The sequence below is a fragment of the Rhamphochromis sp. 'chilingali' genome (assembly GCF_963969265.1).
Source record: "Rhamphochromis sp. 'chilingali' genome assembly, chromosome: 7".
Classification (NCBI taxonomy): Eukaryota; Metazoa; Chordata; class Actinopteri; order Cichliformes; family Cichlidae; genus Rhamphochromis; species Rhamphochromis sp. 'chilingali'.
The window spans coordinates 10,041,429-10,066,290 of record NC_137934.1 but is presented as its reverse complement, the minus strand read 5'-3'; the positions used below and the strand labels follow the sequence as shown (position 1 = coordinate 10,066,290).

Sequence of the window (24,862 nt, the reverse complement as noted above, 5' to 3'; positions counted from 1 at the left end):
TTGTTGTTGTTGTGCTTCGATTCACTCACTTAAATTTCAAGTACAAAATAATAAATTTACTAGGAAAACATGTTTTTGGAGGTTCAGAGCATTTCGTGTGAATTCAAATGGGTCAAAGATTCATTTCTGTCCCTCGAATCCTGAGTATCACTGTTTTTGTTCCATGGCTATGTTAAATAATAAGACACTCAAGCTGAGGGACACACACACACACACACACACACACACACACACACACACACACACACACACACACACACACACACACACACACACACACACACACTGAATTGCTACCTGAAGTAGGTCTTTGTGTCTGCAGAAGGTAACAGAGGGAAATGTACATTTGAGTGAGACAGGACAGACCCTCTTTTGTCATGTAAACAACACAGCAGTAAGGATCAGTTTCTTGTTCTTGCTCTGGATGTTCCTCTTTGTCCTTCTGCTGCTGCTGCGTCATCGTCACCGTGGATGATTTCATGCCTCTGGATCAGAGAGGAACATTTTAGATATTAAACTGAGACTGACAAATATCCCAGTTAACAAGTTTCCAAAAGAAGAACGTGTAAATGAGCTGGTTTGCTGCTCTAAGAAGTAAATACTATGTGTACTGTTTTAAATTAACTCACTAACGCTCTTACTATTCTCATGTTTATGAGTTAAGTAGCTAAACACAGCCAGAGGAGACTGGGAACAGGTGATGTTGGCAGTCCTGCTGTTGATCTTATATTTAGTAAATTCATGAATGAACACTTTTCTCAAAATGTGGAGCTACAGTTAGGATCAAAAGTTTTTGGACAAAGACACAGTTTTTGTAGTTTTGCCTCTGCACACTACCAGAGTGGATTTTACATAAATCAGGATGTGATTGATGTGCAGACCTTCAGCTTTAATTCCTTGGGTTTTACAAAAAGATTTCATCAGCTATTTAGAAGATGTAGCCATATTCATGCACAGAGGCCTAACAATAATCGAACAAGCAGCCGACAAGGAGGTGAACCTTATTTCTTCATTGCTTCGTTAAAAACCAAGAAGATAAAAGATCTGGAGTCGCTTCCATGTGTTGAACCTTCATTTGGTAACTATTTACTGGAACTCTTAGTGAGGTCCAAAGTTGTAAGTAAAAGTGAAGGAAGCCATCATTAGGCTGAAAAAGTCAAATAAACCGATCAGAGAGAGACAGGGGAGAAGATTCAGGAGTGCCCAAATCAAAATTCTGGTGCATTGACTGAAGGCAGAGAGAGACCCACAAACAAGCATCAACTGAAGGGGGCTGCAGTTGAAGCCTGGGAGGCAGCCTTTGGTGAGATCTCTGAGATTTCAGAGACTCACTGACTGCAAAGGAATTTCATCAAAGTATGAAAAAGAAATCCTCAAATTTAAAATTATGTTAGTTTATTTCATTCATTTTGAGCCTCTGAAAACAGGTGACAGTTAAAGTTTGAACCTCATAGACATCTTTATTATTTCGCTTAAATTGCACTGTGGTGGTAATACAGAGGCAAAACTACAAACACTGCCTCACTGTCTCAATACTTATGGACCAAGACCTTAATTGATCAATGAAGCAATATCTGTGCAACATCTAGATTTAAAAAAGCAAAAACAATAATGAAGTTTAAACACCGGAAACAGGAAACAGACTTATAACTTGTTTCCATCGGTGTAAAAATGAAGTAAACCCTACAAACAGTATGCGTTTTTAAAGCTGCTGTATCTGTGCTAAAATAACAGATACCTTTGTCAGACTTACCTATGACTTCAGCTGTATCGTCAGCCAGTGGGTCTGAGTTTATTATGTACTTGTTGCCAAATATCTGCACCAGCTTCTCAAAAAACTTGCATTCTTGTTTCTCTCCTCTGAAAACACGACACAGAACATCAGGACTGATGAGAAGACAAAAAGCTACAATCTGATAACTCTGAGGTGTGAATATGCTCAGAAGATAAAAACACGTTTACATTATGGATGATCCCACCACCTCACGGTGCCCTGTAACCTCTCAACAATGAACTGCTGAGCTTACTTTCTGCCTTCTAGGAAGTGCCTGAAATTAGCCCTCAGCCTCTTTATCCTGGACTGACATTGTTCAGGAGTGCGCAGGTAGCCCTGGCTGGTCATGACCTGAGAGATCTGGAGGAAGATCTGTTTGTTTTTGGCGCTGCCCTTTAAGTTCTCCTGGATCTCCTCGCTCCCCCAAATGTCCAGTAGGGCCTCGGTCTCTCCGTCGCTCCAGGGCAGCTTAGCGCTGTCGGGCACCCACTGGTTACCTGAGGGGACTGTGAGAAAAGAAACATTGATTTTTGTCCTCATGCATTGCCACACTTCTCTTAGCACCCAGTCATATGGTTTCTCTAGCTCCACAAAGAAACAGTGCCCTTCTCTATACTCCTTCATCAACACTTTCAAAGCACACATCACATCTGTGCAGCTCCCCCCACACACACTGTGACATACTCCATATAGTTACACCTTTTTTTGGGCCCAGTTCGAGTATGTAGTCATCTGGCTCATCTGCAGCCGACGTGTCTGCGGCCACGTCGTCGACTTTCAGTTCCTTCCTGAAGATTTTTTCCATCTCATTGAAGAATTTAAACTCTCCCCTACATTTGTAAAAAAAACTCACAGTTACAACCAGAACTCTAATTACAGTTTTTATGCTAATTACTGTAAACGACAAAGAGCATCTTTATGCTCTGTTGAGTTCTTTCTTGAAATCTTTTGAGATTGTCATGACTTCACATGGACCTTCACCCGTGATTGTGTCAAATGTAAAAATTTTAAAAGCAAAACCAATACTAAAACCAATAAACATCTAAACAAGTTTAGAATAAGTGAGAATCAAAATCTTGTCGTTACTGACTTTTCATGGAGGAAGCCATATTTAAGACGCTTAATGCGGGTGTAGCACTGCTCCGAGGTCCTTATAAATCCTCGGTCGTTCATCTTCTCTGAGATGTAGTCAAACACATGTCGGTTCTTCAGGCAGCCCTTCAGAGTGAGCTGAACGCCGTCCTCACCCCAGATCTCCAGCAGTGTGCGAGTCTCCTGATCCGACCAGGGCATCTTTCGGCTCAGGTCGACCAGGAGCCGGCTGGTCGAGGGCTGCTCATCTAAAACGAGGAAACGCCTTTATTATTGTGTTCATCTTTGGCAGTTTAGTTCATATATGCACAGTAACCCTGTGTATTACTGACTGGCTGTGTAAACCCACATAAGACAGGCTCATTGTCCATCAAAGGTTGTAAGGTGGCATCGGTACTGTCCACAGGGGCAAAAATAGACTCGTCGCCAAGCACCGGAGCAAGGAGGTTGAAGTATCGGAACGCCGTGGGCCGCCCTCCATTTCTGGAAAACATAAATCCACGGTCAGCTGGCCAACAACATTCGAGCCTGGATCATCTCAAAAAGCATAAAGCATGTATTGTTGTTTGTTTGTTTTTTACCTGCGGCTGTTGCAGTAACGCCTGTAAGTCTTCTTCAACCTTTTAATCCGGGAGTGGCACTGCTCCGCTGTCCTCAGGTAGCCTATTGCAGCCATTTTCTCAGATATCTCGGCGAATATGTGACTATTGCGGACGCATATTTTCAGGCCATGCTGCACATCATCTGCGGCCCACACCTCGATGAGAGCAACCGTCTCCTGCTCTGTCCACGTTGTGTTCAAACCATCGGCACCTGTTACAGGTAGACACACATGTAAGATATCTGACTTGTAGCTGATTTTTAATCTAATGCAGAGCGCGTTTTCTGTACCTGAATCCTGCTCCTCTTGTTCATCCCTTTCATCATACTCATCAAGAGAAACTGCTTCCTGTCCCAGTATTTGTTCCAGTTGGCTGTAGAACTTGTAATCAACTTTTCTTCCAGATCTAGCGGGAATGAAAACGGCAGTTACGGAGGCATCACTCAGAGAGAGCGATACAAAAACAGGTAAACCGATGGAAAGACTGAGCTCACTTCTTCCTTTCGTAGCACTGTCGAAAGTTGTTCCTCAGAGACTTCACCTTCCAGCGGCACTGCTCCGAGGATTTCGAAAAACCGAGGTCCTGCATTCTTTCGGAAATGTCTGCGTAAACGTGGCCGTTGTGGACGAAACCCCTCAGGGCCTTCTGGAGATCTTCTTCACCCCAGATATCGACAAGTACCAGGGTCTCCTCGTCTGTCCAAGAGCTGGTTGCTGGCTTTTCAGCTGACATGTTGATTTCTGGGTCTTGTGATTGAGACACAGAAATTTAACATGAGTATAAAACATCCAAAATGGGAAAAATGGGATTAGGAATACTTTTTTAACTGTGTTGAATTCATTTTTACTTTCACTTCACTTTAGTCTAAAGTCATCATAATCATCCGCACATACAGTACATGGCTTAAATTATGTAGTTACTGAAAGCATTTGGGGCTCACTATTTTTTGAGGCCAATTAGCATGGGTCTAGTATTACATAGGGACCTCTGGTGATTTGTTATACACTAATTGGATTGAAGAAGTTGTTATTGATCTTACCCCTGTGTGAATCCAGCAGTTTTGTTCTGTGTAAAATAAAAACTCCGACACAAACTGAACACAAAGGTTCTGTGATGATAGTGGCTGCATGCTAATCAGTATTTAAGTGATTTTTGCGCAATTTTTTTGTTGCTTATTTCATTCTCAAGAGTTATTTAGGTGTTTATGGAGATTTCTGGGTGCATATTCAGCAGGCTTATGTTCTATGCAGTCTGGAGAAAGACAAAGGAGAAAACAGGTGGAGAACAAGGAGCCTGCAGTGCAAAAACTGAGCCTGCAGTGCATGAGGTGTTTACGCTTTCCTTTACTTTCTCACATGCAGCATGCAGGAGTAGATACTCTGTGTCAGACAAGCTCTGGTTTCTGGAAATTTTATGTTTTGCTAAGGCGAGGGTGTCATCTGTGTGTGCAGGAGGTAGGAGACATGATTCACACTCACTTGCAGTGTATTGAAAAGGCATTCGCCTGCAAGATTCTCACATCACATGGACTTTGTACCAGGAACTTGGCAAATTAAAGCCCATTCATAATAGATATGAATAGGTCTTAAGAAGTTCAGAGCTGTGGTGCATGAAAAAGCATTAAAACAATCTTCCATTCTGAGTTAACATTAAGGGGGTGGGTAGAAGACAGAAATTTTACCTCTTTCTGTTACCGATTCACTGTTGGAGTCTTCTGATATTTCGATGGAGTCTGTTACCACGGTAGACGACGTTGATGGCTGCTTATCCAAAATTTGTTCCAGCAGATCATAGAATTTAAAGTCGACTCTGTCAGTCCCAGATGAGCTAGAGGCAGAAAGACAGGTGCGTTAAAACAAAGTCACTCCAACGGTGCGGGACTCCAGATGTGCAGTTTTTACCTCATGTTTTCCCGACACTGGCGATAGTTCCCCTTCAGACGTTTGATCCTCGTGTGGCACTGCTCGGGGCTGCGGGAGTAGCCGTTAGCGGCAAGCTTCTCTGAAACTTCAGTGAAAATGTGACCGTTGTGTGGGTAGCGTCTAAGGCACTGCTGGACCTGAAGGAAGGTAGAATTCCGTGTAAAAGTAGTAAAGTGAAGTAATACAGAATGAAGCAGCAATAAAGTGAGATTATCAGGAAATTTATGGACATTTCCGAAAGATTTTTTGGGGAGTGCATGGATTGTGACATTGTGCTTTACCTGTGGGTCTCCCCAGATCTCCAGAAGGATGATCGTCTCTTTGTCTGACCAAGGGACTTTCCTCCTGTCCTCCTGAATTTCCACAGCAGACTCTGAAGAGGCAGAAATAAAAAAGGAAACACATCAATACACAATCCCTTATTTCACTTTTTTTTTTTAGATAACTACAATACCGTACAAAAGTCTTGAGCTACCTCTCATTTCTTTACATTTTGCTCAGAAGATTGGAACAGCGATTTATTGAAATGTGAAAATATAAATTGAAATACACCATAGAAGCCACGAGCTTCTTTATTCTTCATGACTTTCAGATACTGTTCATCTGATGATAGTTTTTACATTCACCACTTCTTTTGTCCTTCACTTGTCCTCTTTCCTCATTTTTTAAAAAGAAAACACTGCAAACCATGCAAAGTTTTCAGCAAAAGGCTCTTTGAGAATCACCTTGTAGGTGCAAAAATACTACTTTATATCTGTCAAACTATCTTATGGCATTTTTGGCATTTTTCATAGAATCAACTAAAAAAAAAAAAAAAGGTAACAAATGGTATCTTTTGCAACACACTGCTAGTAACAAAGTGCCCAAAGATATCCTTCATTTTTTATTATATTTATTCTTTTGCCAAGTTGTCTGTTATGTGTTAATACTGTACTGGTTCATCCTGCAAGAAGATAGATGTTGTCTTATGCTTGAATGATTCGTAGGTCTGAGTTAAGTATCTTTCATTTCTCTGAAAACAATAAGATACAAGAACTGCATTAAAAATGAGTGAAAAAGCTTCAATGCTCAAAGAAAAACTATGAAAGACCTTGAGAACTATAGCTTAAGAACACTTGGAATATAAGGAAATGATGAGTGGCTCAAGGCTTGGGCACAGCACTGTGCTTTACATCGATTCTGCTGCCATGTACTCTACTGATGGATTATGTGAAAGAAAAGGTTACATTATGTTATAGTGAGATGATTATGATCTGAAGGCAGATATCCATTCTGTATATCTCAGTCAGTTAGTTATAAACACAAAAGTTTATGCTGTTAAATATAATTTCTGGTTTTCAAATTGAACCACAAATAAAGAAAACAGTTACTAAATACAACAAACTGACAACAGAAATAATAATAAATATACACAAAGTCATGGAAGAAGTGTGGGTGCAAAATTTAGAAAAACAAGCATTCACTTCTAACTTTAGATATCTGTTACATGTCCACAGCGCCCCCCAGAGGGCAAAATCAGAAAGTACAAAAACAAATGGTGATTTTTATAATGTGGAGCTTTGCTCATGTATCTTGTACTTCCCTACATTTAACTGCCTCGACGTAGTACTTCATCTGGCTCATGATCACAATTGTAATGTGGGAAGCAGAGAAAGAAAGTTCCAAGTTTTGCTGTCATTGCTTGGCAGTACTGCACAAACAAATGAGAAATCCAGGAGGCTCACAAACAGTGAAATCCACTACAAATGAATCTAGTTTTACTAAAACCTTACCAACACTCACTGAAGAGTAGCGATTGCTCCTGCTATGCCATGCCATAGCAGGAGCTCATTGGCTCTTTGCTCAAAAGGAGCAATGAGCTCAATAGATTCCTTGTCAGCTGATGTCTCGACCAAGCAATAGCCAATCAGTGCAAACAAATTGGGAAGCAGGCTGTTTATCTAAACGGTCCTCCTGAGCAGAGAAACTGAGCTTACCCATGTCTGGATGAGTGTAGGCAGGAAAGTTGCGTTCTTCGGGCTCTCCTGGTATTTCTTCCAGCTGTGGAACTGAAGGGAAGTCTTTCACTAGAATTCTTCCCAGCTCGTTGTAAAACTTGCACTGAACTTGCTCCTGTCCTTTCAGGCTACAGTGCAGGGACAACAAAAGAGCAGAGATATTAGGTTTACAAATCGAAAACTTTTCTTTTACTCTTTCCACTCCGAGCACACATACTTGTTTTGGTAGCACTGCCTGAAGTTCGATTTCAGCCTTTTTAACCTCGTCTGGCACTGCTCTGGCGTCCGGGAGAAACCCTGTGTGGCCATTTTGTTGGATATGATGGAAAAAATGTGCCCGGTTCTGTGCATTCCCCTCAGCTCCTGCTGCATCTTATCTTCACCCCATGTGTTGATCAGGGCCAAGGTCTCCAAGTCTGTCCAGGGAACGCTTCTCGTTCCTAAAATAACAAATCACAGAATTTTGTCAGAAGTATTAATTCCATTTTGAGCAAAACAATACTGTGTCCAAAAAAATGGACACATCTCTACGTATGATGTGGACAAAAAGTACTGGACCACCTCCACATTGCACCTGCAGGGGCTAACCATTTATGGAAACCCAAGCCATGAAGCTCCCATACACAGTTCCTGTGCTGATGTTAATGGACTATGCAGACATTAAGTTAGCAGAGTATGGACGACTATTACGGACTCAGCACTCAACAACCCCACTCTGTTACCTCACATGCTCTGCCACTTTGTGGTTGATTTGCTACTGTTAATAAATGCTTTCACTTTGAAATAATACCACTAATAGCTGAGTGTGGAATATCTAGGAGGGAAGAAATTTCAACAAAGGCAACAGAGGCATCCTATTACACCATCACGCTCGAATTACGTAATATTAACCGACTCTGGTTATTTATGGAAACCCAAGCCGTCCCTTCCTTACTCCCCATGCTGCTGCCATCCTTGTCCATAGTCTTATTGCGTCCCGTATCGATTACTTCCTAATTTGGTCTCCCTATAAGGTCCCTTCATAAACTCCAACTTCTTCAAAATTCTGCAGCTCGGGTCATAACTCGCACTCCGTCAAGAGCTCATATTACCCCAGTTCTTCAGCAGCTTCACTGGTTACCCATAGACATCAGGATAAATCTTACTTGTGTATCCATAAATCTCCTCCTTCCTATTTGTGTGACCTGCTTCAGATCACCACTGTTTCCCACCCTCTCAGATCCTCATCTGCTATTCATCTTACTGTCCCGTCTGCACGTCTTATCAACAAAGCTTACATACACAACACAGACATCACATGGGGAGACAGGTCGGAGACCGGTAGTATTACGGAAAAACACTGAAATGTACAACACAATGAGCAAGTCACAAAGAGCACACAAATGTCCACATCACAATATCACGAAGCACGTGACAAGCAGCAGGGGTGAGAAGTAAGCCGATGCAGACACAGCCATCCTGCCCTGCCGCTATTTTTCCAGCGCTGGGCCCAGACCCGCCGTCCGACTCGACCTTGGAGATAAGCGTACGAGGGCGTTTGGAATGAAGAGTCTAAACACAGTTTGTTATCAGGGGAGAAACTGTTTGTTACATTCAGCTCCAGCCTTGAGACCACAGCTGGCGCCGATATGGTAGCCGCATGAAATAATGGTGGAGTTCTTGCTTTAGTGCGAACCACTGCATGACAATTTTACAGTCGGTCTAATGTCCATTACCGGTTCCTCACTATTCCCGTTGGAGAGCCGTGAGCCTCTCCGCGATGTTGTCGGAGTACTCACAGCACCCGCAAGCTTCTCCAAGTTAAACTTAAGTACAAGCTCCAACATCGTTGCAATCAACATAGCGGGCAGCCTTGTGGGGATTTGAACAGCTGTTTCCGCTTTCTTTATTCTTCGATAAGCCAGGGCCAAGCCAGGGCCAAGCCAGCGCCGATCAGCAAGAACCCTGTTGTCATGGTTCCAAAAAGGTAGATATCTTCAATGGGCTCTCCTGAATCCAGGCTTCTCGTCGAGAAGAGGTTGTCAATTCCATTCAGGGACCAGTTGATCAAATCCATAATTCCTCTTTTAGGTTTTAGAGAACAGACTGTGAGACTCTTCCAGGGTAGAGGGAGAGAAGCAGACAAGACTAGACAGAAACATGAGAAAGCCAAGCAGGAAAGATAAGGGAAGGGAGAGGGAGAAAGTGTGACCGCCTTCATCAAGAGCCAGAGAAGTGAACTCATTTTATGTATTTTATGACTATTGCTCCATTTATTAATTTTGTTCTTTTGTAAGGTGACCTTGGGTTTCTTGAAGGCGCCCTTGAGTAAAATGTATTATTATTATTATTATTATTATTGAATTCTTTGAGCTCTTTAGATCAACCCACTCTTTCACAAATGTTTGCAATGGCAGCCTGCACGGCTTTGTGCATGATTTTATACGACTGTAGCAATGAGACTTAAACATCTGGATTCAAAGACTGGACGGACAAACAGCATTACGAGTCAGAGGGAAAATAGTAAATTCTGTAATCCTTAGCATTTCTTTCAGATGCAAAATTGTATGAAGCCTTAAAAGACAGAAAAGCTTTTAATGTCACTAACAATTGTGCTGCAAGAGTTAAACTTAAGTACAAATATGTGACCTCCTACCAATTTCCAGGTGGCCCGTTTGTCCGACAAACTGCAAGTCATCATCACCGTCTCGGGACTCGTCTTCATCGATAATTTCCTCAACGTCGTAGGTGATCTCAGGAACGGCCAAGGAAGCCGATGAGCCGAGGACCTGATCCAGCTGTGTGTAAAATTTATGCTCCAGCCTGGAGTTCCCTCCGGCGACAGATCAGGGAGAAAACAACAGGATCAGTGAACATATCTGAAAAACGTCAGCGAGAGCTTCAAAATCTGTGTCGTTAAATGCCCACTTGTTCTGACGGAAGCACTTCTTCAGTCGTTTGATCCTCGTCTGGCACTGCTCCACTGTCCTCATGTAGCCCCTCTCTGCCATCTTTTGTGCAATTTGGGTGAATATGTGGCGGTTTTTCAAGCAGCCCTTCAGAGCTCGCTGCACGGAGTCCTTCCCCCAGATGTCGAGAAGATGGAGCGTCTCCTCATCCGACCAGGGAACTTTTGTGTCCGTTACAACTGGAAAAGAGCCCTCCTGAGAGTCTGAAATGAAACACGAAGACTCAGTTAAAGCAATGCTTAGAAATACAAAACCAAATATTAGATTGAGACCATGTATAAACTGCACACACCTGTATAATCTCCCCATATGGAGATGAGAGGAGATTCACCTGAATTCTCATCATCCACTGAGGACTCCCTGCAAAGGTTAAAAAACTACGATTGGAGTTGCTCGCTTACAAACCGTTTTCTCATCAAATGTAATTATTTATTTAACGCTGTTCTAACTGAAATACAGGAGTGTGTAAAAAATGAATTGCACTCTATGATCAACCACCATTACCAACAACACCGTGTGACTTTATCAATGTTTCACATTACTGTGGAGGAATTTTGGCCCATTTTTTTATAGCTTTGCTGCAATTCATTCATTTATGCACAGCTTTCTGTGAAAAGAAATGAAACAAAAAACATGCCTAAAACATCACCTCGCCACCACCGTGCTTGACAACTCGAACGAGGGAAGATTAGTAAGTGTCCTGAACGTTTTCCACTAATAAATAATCTTCCTCACTTTAAATCGATGGCTTCAAATTGTTTGGAAATTGCTTTATTACCCTTTGCAGATTGACAGCTAGCTGCTATTCTTCTCTAAGATCACTGCTGATGATCAGTTATTTAAGTGCATTTGATGAGCAGCAACTGGATGCTACTGACCCAAGCAAGTGGTAAAGGTGTACAGTGCTCCCTCGCTATAACGCGGTTCACCTTTCACGGCCTCGCTGTTGCGTGGATTTTTTCTGTGCAAATTTTTTTTACGGCACATTGTGTTCCGCGTCCTGATCGGCTGTAGACCACTGTCTCCAAGAGGCACTGTCTCCTGTACAGTACAGAATGTGTTCAGGTTGTCAAATGTACATAAATCTTCGATCGCTAGCAGTGTGACTCTGAAGTGCTGTACTGTTTGTTTGTAAGTTTTCTCCTCAACAAGCACAACAATGTCGACGAAACGTTTTGCACCGTCAAAGGCACCTGCGGTTGCACCCAAAACGCAGAGGAAGATGCTAACCATCGCACAAAAAGTTGGACTTCTGGACATGCTAAAGGAAGGTAGAAGTTTTCGGACCATAAAGGCACACCAAATTATAAGGAGCATTAAGCGAAACAAAACAGTCAGATAAACTTTACTCAACTCATTCTTCTTGCTTCCTCTACTTCCGTAACATTGATCCATTAATGTTGAATTCTCTGGCAGCTGCTCTATTCCCATGTTCTGGCCCTGAAAACAGGGTTTGATCTTTGGTTTCATTTTATAATACTGAACTTATTTTTCCACGAAGGTTTGAACTTTGAGAGTGTTTAAACAAGAGAGAAAGAGAGAAAATGTTCATGCCTGTCTGAGAAAAGTGTATAAAGTGTGTAGTGAGGGGCTTTACAGCTTTAAAAGATCTATAATAATTGGAAAAAATAAAGTTGGCCCCTTCATGGACTTCACCTAACGCTGGTTATTTTTAGAACGCAACTACCGCGATAAACAAGGGATCACTGTACTTTTTTTACACACTGCTTATTCTTCTAGTTTGGCTCTTTTTTTTTGTTAAATAAATAATGACTCTGTGAAATATGTCACGCCTTGTTGTTCATCTGAGGTTGTATTTCCATAATTTTAAGTCCTGCTAAGGACCAGATGATTTTTATAAACAAACCTCGTGAATGAGAGAACCTGTACTTTCTATTTCGCATGACTCTATATTAGCATTCACGCTCTCTGCAGTGTAGACATCTGCTGAAAATTTAATAGGAAATCATTTACGTCCTGGGGAGAGATTTCAGTCTGAACCAAACATTAAAGGCGGACCAGTAGACCTACATCCTAGCATGACTTTGATCAAACAGATAAAGTTATGGACAGACGCAAACATGTGATGTCGACCGTTTGTTAGCAACAAATGAATAAAACATATATTAACATATGGAAACCTTACAAGAAAGCTGAAGTCTCCTGCTGCTTTGTGGGAATGTCCACACCTCCGCTCAGCTTCCTCTTCCTGAGAATGCGAGCTGCCCTCAAGCTTTGGTTGTTCTCACTGGCTTCTGAATCCGTGTCTGCAGTCTCGTTGGATGTAGTGAGGTCTATGGTTTCGTCGCATGGCAGTGTGCTAATTATGTTTTGTACTTTCCTCTCCTGAGAAATGTTTCCAGCTCTAGCCTGCAGCTGCCAACTGCCAGAGTCCCTCGTCTCCCTCGGTCCTTGCCTGATCGGCTCAGAGCTCCTCCTTGACTTCTCCGTGCTGCTTGCGTTGACGGGAGCGCTGAGAAGTCCTTTGTGGTCGGAGTCTTTGAGAGCAGGTGAGCAGGAGGCTGTTTCCATGACAGTTTTGGTCCCAGGAGGCAGTGACAGGGAGGTGAGGATGCAGTCATCCATGGGTAATAATCTGGGATCTACAATTGAGCGATTAGACTGTTATTAAAGCTCTGGTTCAACTTAAACACAAATAAAACAGCTGTCAGACATGTCCAAACTCCAACTGAAATAAACATAAACAGGCTGTCTAGGCATTTCTTTGTGATCTCTTTTTGCTCTACTTTTCTCTCCTGGCTTTCCCTCCCCAACAGCTGATGGCGACAGATGGCTGTCCTCTCAGGGCCTGGTTCTGCCGGAGGTTTCTTCCTGTTGAAGAGACGTTTTTTCTCTCCATTGTTGTCAAATGCTTGCTCACAAAGGGACTGGATGTCTGTCTATAATAGTGTAAAGCCTTTACCGCAGACTCTAAAGCGCCTTGAGAATAACTACGTCTTGCATAAATAAAACTGAATGACACAAACTCCAGTGAGCTTTTTTTTTTATGACAAGGCTTTGGGATTCATAATTTAGGAAGTATGGGGAATTAAGTAGCAAAATTAATGGAGAGAAAAACATAGCACTCCTGTGACAACAACACAACAAGAGTTCAAAGTAAGCATGAATATTTTACCTGCAAATAACATTTTCAATTTATGAATCTCAGAACGCCCTCGCGCCACATTTCCAGTGCCGCTGAGCTACGAGCCTTTCTCTCGACACATTTCAGGACACGGTGAAGTGCAATTATCTCCCACCAGTGCGTGCCCGCAGTACCTTTCTCTTTAAAATGGCCGAGGTTTCTGTGGTGTTCAAGTACAGCCTTCATGTCCTCCGGGGGGAAAAGGGTTTGCAAACAGTCGTCTAGGAATGACGGAGTGTCTCTGAGCAAGGCGGCCAACTGAAAGAAAAATCAAGGTATTATTTTTAGTAATTCTGCAATTATTTATTATATTAGTTAAATTAATTGTTTATACAGCCAAAATGATCTATATCATAGAATTAAATAAAGAATTTAAATTCATTTGAAGAGACTTAATGCTAGAATATGTGATCCATGTAATTAAATATAGTTGATGTGAACACGTGTATTTCTAATACTCTGGACTGCTTCTAATTTAGCTTTGCTCTAGTGTTTCTCTCTAGTGGCTCAGTACTAAAAAGGGAATGAGCCTTTTGGGAGGCCCTGGTGAGCATGCACCCTGTTAACCCTCCTTTCTCCACAGCGGTACAGACAGCTGAGCCCCAGCTGAGTCTTTGTGCTCCAGTCAGCCTTTGATGGCTGTTCAGTTTGGAAACGTGCCAGTGGAGACAGATAAGGTGCACTGTGTTAATATGATGCACAACTACAACAGGTTTAAAAAAAAAAAGAAGAAACAAGCAAAACTAATCAACAATAAATTCACATGTTCACGTGTTGCTGTCTCCACAGTAGCGCTAAATGTCTCTTAATGTAATTCCAATCTGGACATGTTAACATTTATACAGTTAAGCGGGACAGACAAAACAGAGCTGAAGTGTCATGTAACAATCATTATCAGGCAACAGGCTAGTGATGCCTGGCACGGATGAGCACAAAGATACACAGCACCTGTGTGAAGTCTGGGACGGGCAGCAGCTCCTCCAGTCTGGATATGAACTCCCACACCAGCATCTCTAGTGCTGCGTCGTACTTTGAGCCAAAATATACCGGGAAGATTTCCTGCAAGTGAGAAAGAAAGGCACAGAATGATTAAGAGCCTAAGTCACCAATAGACGGACCACAGAAAAAAGTGGATGGATAGACTACACATTTTCATTATTTTTTAATTGAAACTTCTCAAAAACTTTTTTTTGGTGTAATTTTTCAATGCAAACTCAATTGATTGATAATACTTTATTCATCCCGAGGGAAATTGGGTTAAGGCTGCCAGCCGTGCCAGCTCCATCTTACCCTTCCGACCATACATACATTACACAAACATCACATGGGGTAGACAGGCCAGAGAGATATAACAATGGAAAATGCACAACACGAGCAAAGACAAGGAGAAAAAAATAACTCCCCCCAGACTGAGCTCCAACGGGGAGATCAGTTTAAGAACAGAAAAAAACATCTCAGCACATGAATCAGCACATCTCACAACATAGAAGACATAAGCTTCGAAGGCGTTTGGAGGGGGGGGTGAGTGCAGGGTCCCTTCACCCAGTTAGGCAAAAGTCAACAGTCCTCGGTCGACGCGAGTGGCCTTGAATGAGGAGGGAGAAAGTCACAACACGGTCTTGTTATCTAAGGGAGAATTGTTATTCCTGTCAGTTTTTGCCTTGAGCATCCAGCTGGCGCCAGAGGGCCGCATGAGATGAAGATGGTAGCTGTTTTGGTTAGTGCAAACAAACTGCTTCCAATTTTACAGTTGTCTAACGTCCGTCACTGGTCACAGGTTTTCGTTGGAGAGCTGCGAGCCTCTCCACGATGTTATCCATCCATACCGAGATGTTATCCAGTTTGCTCATAGAGCATGAGCGTTTACGACAGCCGTGAGCCTCTCCGAGATGTTGTCAGATGTTGTCGGTCGGTCTCAGTACTCACAGCACCCGCAAGCGTCTCCAAGATGTCATCCGTGCTGCATCTGAGCCCATTCTGAGAAGCCACAGCTCGCTCCATCGTTCCAATCAACATAGCGGGCAGCCTTGTGGGGATTTGAACAGCCGTTTCAGCTTTCTTTATTCTTTGATAAGCCAGGGCCAAGCCCAGGGCCAAGCCCAGGGCCAAGCCCAGGGCCAAGCCAGCGCCGATCAGCAAGAACCCTGTTATCATGGTTCCGGAAAGGTGTCTTCAATGTCTTGTCACGGGCTCTCCCGAACTCAGGCTTCTCGTCGAGAGGAGGGTGTCAATTGCATTTAGGGACCAGTTGATCAAATCCATAATTCTTCTTTAGGTTTTTAGAGAACAAGTCTGGGAGACTCTCTTAGGGTTAGAGAATAAGCGAGACTATACAAAAGACATGAGAAGCCAAGCAGGAAAGATAAGGGAGAAAGTGTGACTGCCTCCGTCCAGAGCCAAGAAGCTCTTGCCACCAAATTGTAAACTATATACAGATACTGTTACAAATATTAGGTTACTTCAAAATATATTGCATTTAGTTATAATGAATTTATTCAACTTTGTTTGAGGAACTTTTCTCTAACTGGACTTCCTTAAATTTTAACTGAATGCCCTTGGTTAAGAGAGGTACAGCTATAAAGGGGTGCTGTCAGGAAACATTAGGACTGTTCGATATAACGATATATATCGGATGACGATATAAAAACGTCTATGTTTCATTTTAGCTATCGTTTGTTTCGTGGTGTCACAAAATAAACTGTTTACGACAGTATTTTTTCATCGTCTTGATGGTCACTGTAGTGGCTATATTCATTTCTTAAAGTTCTCTCTTTCTCTTATATTTTATATAACCACACTATGGACGGACAAGCGCATGTTTTTATGAGTTGTGGTTAGCAACAATGACGGTAACAGCATCGCGTGTCCGCTTGTTCATGTTCCACATAAACCTTTCACAATAAAGCTCAAGATCCTGTTGAGACTTTTCAAAATAAACAGAATCACGTGAAAGATGCAGATTATTTACGGATCAGAAGTAAAAAAGAGCCGCCAGGTGCTAAAAAATAAACCTTAGACTCAAACGTTAGAACAGGCTTTTCCCTGCACCAAACTTAGAGCTGTCTTCTTATTTATCATCTGTGCCTTATGTTATAGAGACCCGTAATTAAAGCACCTCCTAATGCATATACAGCCTCATCTCTTTCGTGGATTTCACGTGCTGACATGTCTAACATCAGTCAACTTCACAGTTGTACCACATCCCAAAGGTGTCTGGGGAGGCCACTGAACTCACTGTGATGTCTCATAAAGCCACTTTAAGGCCACTTTTACTTGAAGTAGCCATTGGAAAATGTAAAGTTGTTGCCGCCTCCATCTCATAGTGATATTTAAACCATGATTAACCTTTTAAAACCCCAGGGACTTTCTGAGGCTCCTGCTTGAAAATGTCATGCCCAAAATGATTCGATTAGTTCTCTACAATTACAAAATCTGTGTAAACCATCTTGATATGAAAATAAAGCTTACACTTGTGAGAATTACTCTTAGGTGTAACCATCACAGCAAATGCCATTGTGTCAAAGGTACTGAGGATTGAACAAAGCAAAATATGAAGAAGTCTTTCCTGGACTCCTTTTTTGTGTCTCTTATAGCACATAACCCCTGTGAAAATCTGCTGCAGTAGACCAAAAACTAAAGAAAGCCATGAATCAGCATATAGACAAAGATGGAAGCTGCTGAAGTGACACAGAGCAAAGTTACAGAGGTTTTATTGGAAGCATAGCTAAGCTTTTGGCAATTTGGAACCATCTACGAAAGCTTAAATTTCTAAAAATTAGGCTTTTATTGTCAGAGGTCTTTTCTGCAAAACAAAGAAATAAAAACACGGACAGCTGCAAAGTACGCAGCGTGGTGTGTATTGCATCTGTGTGTAAACAAGTGAATAAGACAAAATAGTGATGGGAAGCTGCTCTTGAAGCACACTGGGAGATGGAAGTGTGCGGCAGGAGCGGTTTTATCGTGGTGGAATTTTTAGAAGCAAGGGAGCAAAGGTAATTGTGTGTTTAGTTTAGTGTGGTAAATTTTGTTTGGAGTGTGATGAAACTTGGAGTTTTGGAATCTGTGAGTTCTGCGCTTTCAGCAGAGACGTTGCTTGTCCGCGTACATGCTGGCAGGTGACTCGACACTTTGCGTTTACATCTTTTCGTGCTATCTTTGATTGTTTGTCGTTTGAGCTGTGTTTGGCAGTCATAGAAATAATTTTGGGAGCTTTTAGCTGAGATTCTGAAGTTTCTGTCGATACCACACATGTCTATATTTAAACAACAGACCAGGCGGCACAGCCTGTGAAACCAGATGTTCCGCCTGTGTCACCAGGAATTAGAGTTCAACAAGTTAAAGGACCAAAAATATCTGGGTGCTGGTGAGTAATCTAGAACCAGTACTATACATTTCTGATCAAGAAAGCCACAAAAGCCACAAACTGAGAGGCATCATAACAGCTTCATACCAGCAACGGTGTCCTAATGGTTCAAAAGAGGCAAAAATGTGCCAAGAAACCATCCCCATATGACTACACCGCTACCAGCAGCCTTTACAGTTGACACACTTTTGATGCCAAATTGTAACTCTACCATCTGTGTGCCTCCGCAGAAACCAAGACACATCAGACCAGGCTACACCCTCCCCCACCCCCAATCTTCAGCAGCTCAGTTTTGGTGAGCCCACTTCAGCCTCACGTTTCTGGTGTTGGCTGACAAAAGTGAATCCTCATTTAGTCTTTTGATACTGTACTCCATCTACCCTCAAGGTCGGGCATGATGTGAATTCTGAGATGACTCTGAGAGTGTTATCAGAGTTACTGAAGTCTTCCTGAAAGCTTGAATGTGTCTGGTTTGTCTCTGCAAGATGTCTCACCTGGAAAAAATATTTTCTTTCAGAGGGATCCTCCAGTAACGAATGCACCAGCTCCACAAAGTTCACCTCCGATTCCTCCACGTGGTTGATGGTGACCTGATATAAACACACACACGAAAAAAAAGAGGAATATATTCTTACAGCTCATGAAAATCAGAAGTCCAGTGTCTCAAATAGTTAAAATATTTCCTAAAATAAATCTCAAAACTATTTCCTGTGGATTTAAACACTAAGTAGGCTCCTAGTCGAGGTTCCTTTACCACATCAGTGGCACTGCTGAGGTGACACTGAAGCCCAGGTTGCTTTGAAAGTAGCCTTCAGTTCATCTTTGGGTGTTATTGGGTTGGGTGTTTCTCACCTTCCTCTTCCTCTAATAGATTCTCTGTGGGGTTCCCGTCAGCCAAGTTATCTGGCCAATCAAGTACAGGAATAACATAGTTTGCAAACCATGTAATAGTCACAGTAGGCAGTGGTAAGTCCTGCTGAAAAAGTAGATTGGCATGAGCTTCACAGCAGGTGAACGCAGACGTGCTGTAACATCACCAACCACCACCAACACCAGCAGATGAATTGGCACCCTGATATCCTCACAGGCAGCAGGAACTTCACACGGCACTTCAAACATTTTAGATTAGTGACTCCACTCTTTCCTCTAAGATCTTGATTTCCAGATGAAATGCCCGGAAATAATACTGAAACCAACCCCAGTCCGCTCCTTCCTCAAATTCTTTGAATCAACTTTTACTGACAATCCTCTCAAAGCTGCGCCCTGTTGTCCAAGCACAGTTTCCCACCGCACTATTCCCTTCCAGCAAACTTTCAGTTAATGTGCTTCGATACAGAACTCTGAGAACAGGCAGCCTTTTCAGCAGTGACCTTCTGTGGATTAACCTCCTTGTGAAGGGTGTCGATGATCATCATCTGGACAACTGTCAAGTCAGCAGGTTGAACTGGTATTTATACCATTTCAGTATCAATTTAATCAATTCTTTTAAAATGTGGCCATAATTATCTAAACAAACACAAAGAAAGGCCTTAATTATTTTACTACGTATAATGAATCTTGAATATATGAAAGTTCTTTTTTAAATTAAATAGCACCCCCCCCCCCCCCAAATGTTTAAATGACACTATATATTTTTAAGATGTACTAGTATAATAACTCACTCTAGTTTTACTTAATGAGAACCCCCCCCCCCAAACAAAACAAGGAGGACTTCTTCACTGCATAGCAGGTATGTGCTAAGTCAACCTAGCGCTCAGCTTTTACACAGCTGTGCATTTTCCTGCTAAAGTTCACTTACGTGGTGATCCTTGGCAGTACTGACAGGGGCTTTTATTCTGTCCAGATGTGGCTGAATGATCTGCATATCCACTGGATGCTCCCCTCGACACAGCTCCAGAACCAGCTGGTTATACACAAAAATCAGATATTTTTAAATGACTACAGCTTTAGCTTCCTCTCAGTATGACCAAAACGTAAACACTACTGACCCTGGCCCTGAGTCCCAGGATGAGCTGAGCCCTCTGACTGTAGCTCATCAGCTCTGGGACCAGCTCCGTCACCATGGTAACAAACTCTTCCAGCATCCCGTAGTGATCCACAAGTCCCTGCTGCACAACTTGCCACACTCCAGCTGATAAAAGCTGCAAGGGTGGGGCCAGGAGCCGAAGATAACGGAGGGGAAGGTCATTACCTGAAGAGTAGGAGAGAAGAAGCAAAACCACAACAGAGACAAATGTCTTATTGTTTTGTTACAGGCCTACAACACCGTGTGTCCTACAGCAGCAGCGATTTATATCAAGCTGGCTTCACACTTTGTGAGAACTTCTTAGGTAATCAGCAAGCAGGTCAAGCTTTACAGAAAATTTTAGAAAGGTTTTTCATTCATTTTCTTATCTGAATGTCCGCCTCGCAATGATGTTTCGCTCCTAACTTTCAAGAAAGTCACTAAATCACCTCTGTTATGTTGGATTTCTTTGTGATGTGAGCCTGTCTGCCTGAAAAGAGGATGTAATTTAAGTAAATACGCTAAGAAAGACAAAAAACAAAATCAAAACAAAAGGGAAACTACCTCAGAATAAGTGCAAACAAGCTGCGACAGCCTTTCTTTGAGGATCCTGAGTGAACAGCATCCACCTGACGGCTGACGCTTTATATGCTGGCACAGGATGCATAAGTTAATTTGACGTGTAGTGCTGCGTAAAATAATGACATGACAGCGCTGCTCCGAGGTGCACTGACAGCGGCATCCATCAAACTCCCCCACAAACTCACAACACGGATTACACGACTTATTGCTGACCTTTATAATGCAGGATGCACAAGCTATTGGATTTCTGGCAGAGGTAATACGGCTAGTAAGTAGAAATAATGCTCTGATAGCACAGATGTTTAGCCCAAACCACTGACGGAGTGAAGGAAAACAACCATCACTTTCTAATGAGATCAACTGTGGATTAAGTGAGTCCTTCTCCAAATACTGCAGGAATATCAACAGAGAACAGAAGCAGGCAATCGCCGTTATCGTTGAGGTCACTGTAAAAATCATTGTTACCAACACAAAGATCGGGGATCATATAAGATAAGATACCGTGATTTTTTCCCCCCTGTTTATTCTGATACACGCACCTCGGTTGCTTCCACTTTCAGTTCCGCGTTTTATTTCCATTTCGCAGCTGACAGAAAAAAATGGCCAGTTGTCCCCCTCGGGTTGTAGCTATCGGGAAAAAAAATTATGTATAAAGCCTAATGAATGAATTCTGCAAATGTTTGATTAATAAAATGACCATCTGCGATCGCCAAGCAGCAAAATACGAGCGCAGTGTTGTTGGAGGTATGAACGTTCTCTAGGTTTTACTCGGTACTGGGAGGAAAAGGCAGAACAAAGGTTTCTGGTCTCATCCGCCTCAGTCCAGATCACGGCAAGCCCTCTTTCCTGGTTGGTTGATGAAGACCGGATCGACCAGGAAATTTTGATTTCATAACACTAGATGGCGCCAGACCGCCATCAGGTCCGACCAGGTTTTCCTCTGGCTCAGTGTTGTGTTTGTTTCTATGGAGGGATGCTGTCAGGGCCGTAACCGGAGCGTAGACTTTACTGAGGCCCGCAATTTCTACTGCTGGATAGCATGTAAGCCTATTCGCCTATAACTGATCACATGGCTGATCACAGTTTCATGCTCATCTCTGCCTGTTTGAACAACTCTGCTCCACGTTTCCTTTCTCTGATTTCAGATCAGCTGCACTGACTTCTCATATTCTTCAAGCTGCTGGACGCCTTGCAGTTTGCTTACCAGGAGAAGGTGGGTGTGGAAGATGCCGTTCCTTTTGTGCTGCACATCTGGTGCTGTGAGGATCAGGTGTTTTCTATTTCAACAATATCCAACCACTCCTAGAGACAAACTAACTGAGATGGAGTGGACCCAGACCTCTTCTGAAACAGTGACCAGCACAGGACACAGTGTGCTCTCCTGCCTCTTTCACCTTGTACTCTTCAGACCTCAAATACAAATCACAGTCATGGAGAAGGTTCAGATGGGCAAAGAAATGTCATGGTCCATGGTTGATCACACCTCTTAGTATCTTTATCTTTAGTTTCTTTCAGTTAATGTTTTTATTCTGTTTAGTTTCTTGCTATTTCCTTAGTCTTTCCTCCGTGCCCATCTGTGTCAAGCTTGTATGTTTAGCTTTCAGTTTTACTTTCTCTGGTCTCATTTACCCTGTCTACTTTTATTGGCTCTGTGCATTGTTTCTCAGCTCTGATCACTTCCAGTTCAGTAGTTATTCTTTGTCAGTGTCAGTGTTTTTCTGCCAGTTAGTTTTCTGTCTGTTTTCCTGCTCTTTTGTTACCCTTCGGACAGTTTCTTCGTTTGGGGATCCTCTTTCACAACTCATGATAAGCATCCCTGGACCATCACGCTACAACCACCATGTTTGATTGTTGGTGTAATGTTCCTTTAACCTCCTAAGACCCGAACTCTTCCACTGCATGCATTTTTAATTTCTCTTTGATATTTGGTCACATTAGGGCCTGATGAATGTAAAAACAAAGAATTACCAGATTTTTTTTTAAAACTTATTTTTGTTTTTAAGAAAAATGAGAGCCACAAATGAGGATATTCGTTTAAAATTTTGATAGAACAGTAGCACTATAATGTCCTCGTAAGTGGATATCAGGCCCTTGTAGAGCAAAACTGAGTATTTAGGTCATTTATTATTTAGGTTATTTATTTAATCAGGTCCTAGGAGGTTATTGAAATGCTGTGTTAGTTTTATGTAACAGGACTCAAAAGTTCCAAAAAGTTCAACTTTTGTCTCGTCGTTCCACAGGTTATTTTCGCAAACGTCTTGGGGCTCATCAGGAAGTCTTTTAGCAAATATGAGATCAGCCTCTGTGTTCTTTTTGATCAGAAGTGTCTTCTCTTCAGCTACCTCTCCTCCTTCAGAATTACAGCATCCACTTCTGGCTGCTTTGTTTGAACATTAAGAGAATTGACACAAAGTCAAAACAAAGCTGGGAGCTAGCCAGAAGCTGTACACAAACAGTACCAGACCTGCAGTGCTGGAGCAAATCTGCCTCTTTTAATAATAAAGTTACTTATGTCCTTTTTTCATATTAAATCTACATGTGACTTTTTCCATCACCAGGATCTCTTCAACCAGCAACCCAAGTCTATAGCTCAGTGTTTCAGTCCTTAGCAAGTTTTTAGTTACATTTTTCTTTGCCTCTGCCAGAGGATTCTTAAACAGGTCTTTTGGATGCACATGTCCTTGCACACGATCGTGAAATCGTATAACTAAATATTCCACTCTTGAACTTTATCTGTTTACTTTTAATTTGAGATCTTACAAAATACTCAACCTGGTTCTTTCAGCTAAATTGCATCAGTTTCAGTGATTGCAGTGCCTTGTTGCAGACAGGGCAATGTTGCATTGATATCATACTGCATCTCTTCTGGGATTTCTTCTTCCAGCCACCGTTCCCATTTTATTTGTTTACATATAAAGTCGAATATTCTCTAGAGTCTATCAAACTACAGTACATAGTAGACACAACTCTGGGAACTGCCTATGATAAGATAATGCACATGTCTTTATAATAGGATGTATTTTATCCTCATTTCTCTTGTATCTGTATCTGTAAATATCTAAAGAAATCCTGGTTTGTAAGATCATATGTGATTTTTATATCTTGAAAACTCTGCCTTTGACCCTTTTTAGTAAGTGTACACATGGCGGTAATACCTTTTCCCACAAACTGTTTAAAGCTGGCGTCAAACATCCCCGGTTTGAATTCATCTTCATGGGTGATCCATCTTAGAGGTCCAAGTCCTTATCCCAATTACAACTGCTTTACAACTGAGTACCATTTATCTAAAGTAAACATTATTATTAGAGGCTTTATAGTCTCGGGCCTCAGTCTCACCAGTACTGGCATGGATCTGTTTTTTTAAGGGCTTGAGTATCTTTCCTCAAAGCAACATCAGTAATATAACACTAATCAGAATCAGCATACTTTATTAATCCCTAGGGGAATTATATAGGTTACAGTTGCTCCAGTACCTTAATATTAACAAAAACAGACGAAACTATTTAACAATACAATATGTTAAGATATAAGGAACAGCACAATATATACAAATCACCAAATAATAAATATCCAGGTTTGACAGATGTGATTATAAATAAAAAAAATTGACAGCAGCATTACCGAGTAAGAAAGAGTGTGTGCAAAAAGGATGCAACTATTTCAGTGTTTACAGTGTTTAGATGGAGGAGTTTTTAGTAATCTCAGTCTCTCACTGAACGTGCTCCTGTAGCTAGCCAGCATGTCATGGAGTGTGTGGGAGGTATTATCCAACATTGTCTTTATCTTGGACAACATTCACTTCTCCGACACCACCTTAAGAGAGTCCAGCTCCATACCCAAAACATTACTGGCCTTGCGGATCAGTTTATCGTGTCTGTATAGACATACAGAGTCCTTATCCCAATTACTGTAGAGACATACAGACTCAGACTCAACATACAGACATGCATGATAGACAAGTTGTTGTAGTTGAGCTTGAAAATACTCTTATATTTGGAAGTACCATCCATCATTTTCTTCCTATTATCCGGGGCGGGGTCATGGGGTTTGCAGCCTAAGCAGAGAAGCCCAAACCTCCCTATCCCCAGCCACCTCCTCTAGCCACCGTCGACCTCTGAGATGCTCCTCATGTAATCTCTCCAGAGTGTCTTTGGTCTGCCCCGAGGCCTCTTCCCGGTCAGACATGCCCAGAACATCTCACCCAGGCTCAGAAGTACCATTAGATCTTTATTTTTAGGTAGTTGTAGTATAGTGTGACAGATGGTCTCTTTCTATCCCATATACATCTAGAAATGAGCTTATCCCATCTATAGAAATTGAATTGGTGTTATATCTGCTGGCACTGATTAAAATAGACATAGTAATAAATAACTAGAAATAAATTAACAAACAAAGAAACAATAGAAGATGTGGCATATATCCAACTTTGTTA

General features: G+C 42.0%; 1 protein-coding gene across 2 annotated transcripts; it reads right to left on the bottom strand.

Moving 5' to 3' along the window:
* Nucleotides 1–200: 200 nt before the first annotated feature.
* LOC308400293 (uncharacterized protein) lies at nucleotides 201–21,262 on the bottom strand. 2 transcript variants are annotated; one of them, XR_013972346.1, is made up of 24 exons: nucleotides 20,970–21,262; nucleotides 19,832–20,034; nucleotides 19,642–19,746; nucleotides 18,338–18,433; nucleotides 14,429–14,539; nucleotides 13,615–13,738; nucleotides 12,482–12,938; nucleotides 10,628–10,695; nucleotides 10,295–10,538; nucleotides 10,023–10,189; nucleotides 7,605–7,827; nucleotides 7,367–7,515; nucleotides 5,672–5,763; nucleotides 5,370–5,527; nucleotides 5,150–5,295; nucleotides 3,962–4,214; nucleotides 3,758–3,873; nucleotides 3,448–3,679; nucleotides 3,216–3,349; nucleotides 2,865–3,114; nucleotides 2,474–2,604; nucleotides 1,963–2,280; nucleotides 1,754–1,860; nucleotides 201–485 (listed from the first exon to the last, which is right to left on the bottom strand). XR_013972346.1 is itself a non-coding variant. In XM_080887921.1 (24 exons), exons 1-24 carry the CDS (start codon nucleotides 21,007–21,009, stop codon nucleotides 478–480), a joined length of 3,867 nt encoding a protein of 1,288 aa, XP_080744047.1. In that variant the 5' UTR covers nucleotides 21,010–21,262; the 3' UTR covers nucleotides 201–477. The 2 variants fall into 2 exon arrangements, 1 of the variants encoding a protein (XP_080744047.1); XM_080887921.1 differs by having other exon boundaries at nucleotides 2,028–2,280.
* Nucleotides 21,263–24,862: the final 3,600 nt, after the last annotated feature.

Coding starts and splice junctions, on each gene's coding strand:
- LOC308400293 (XM_080887921.1), bottom strand. CDS start 21,009: ATGGAAATAAAACGCGGAACTGAAAGTGGAAGCAACCGAG. Junction 14,540..18,337: donor AAAGAAAATATTTTTTCCAG/GTGAGACATCTT, acceptor TCTCACTTGCAG/GAAATCTTCCCGGTATATTT. Junction 10,539..10,627: donor CATATGGGGAGATTATACAG/GTGTGTGCAGTT, acceptor GTTTCATTTCAG/ACTCTCAGGAGGGCTCTTTT.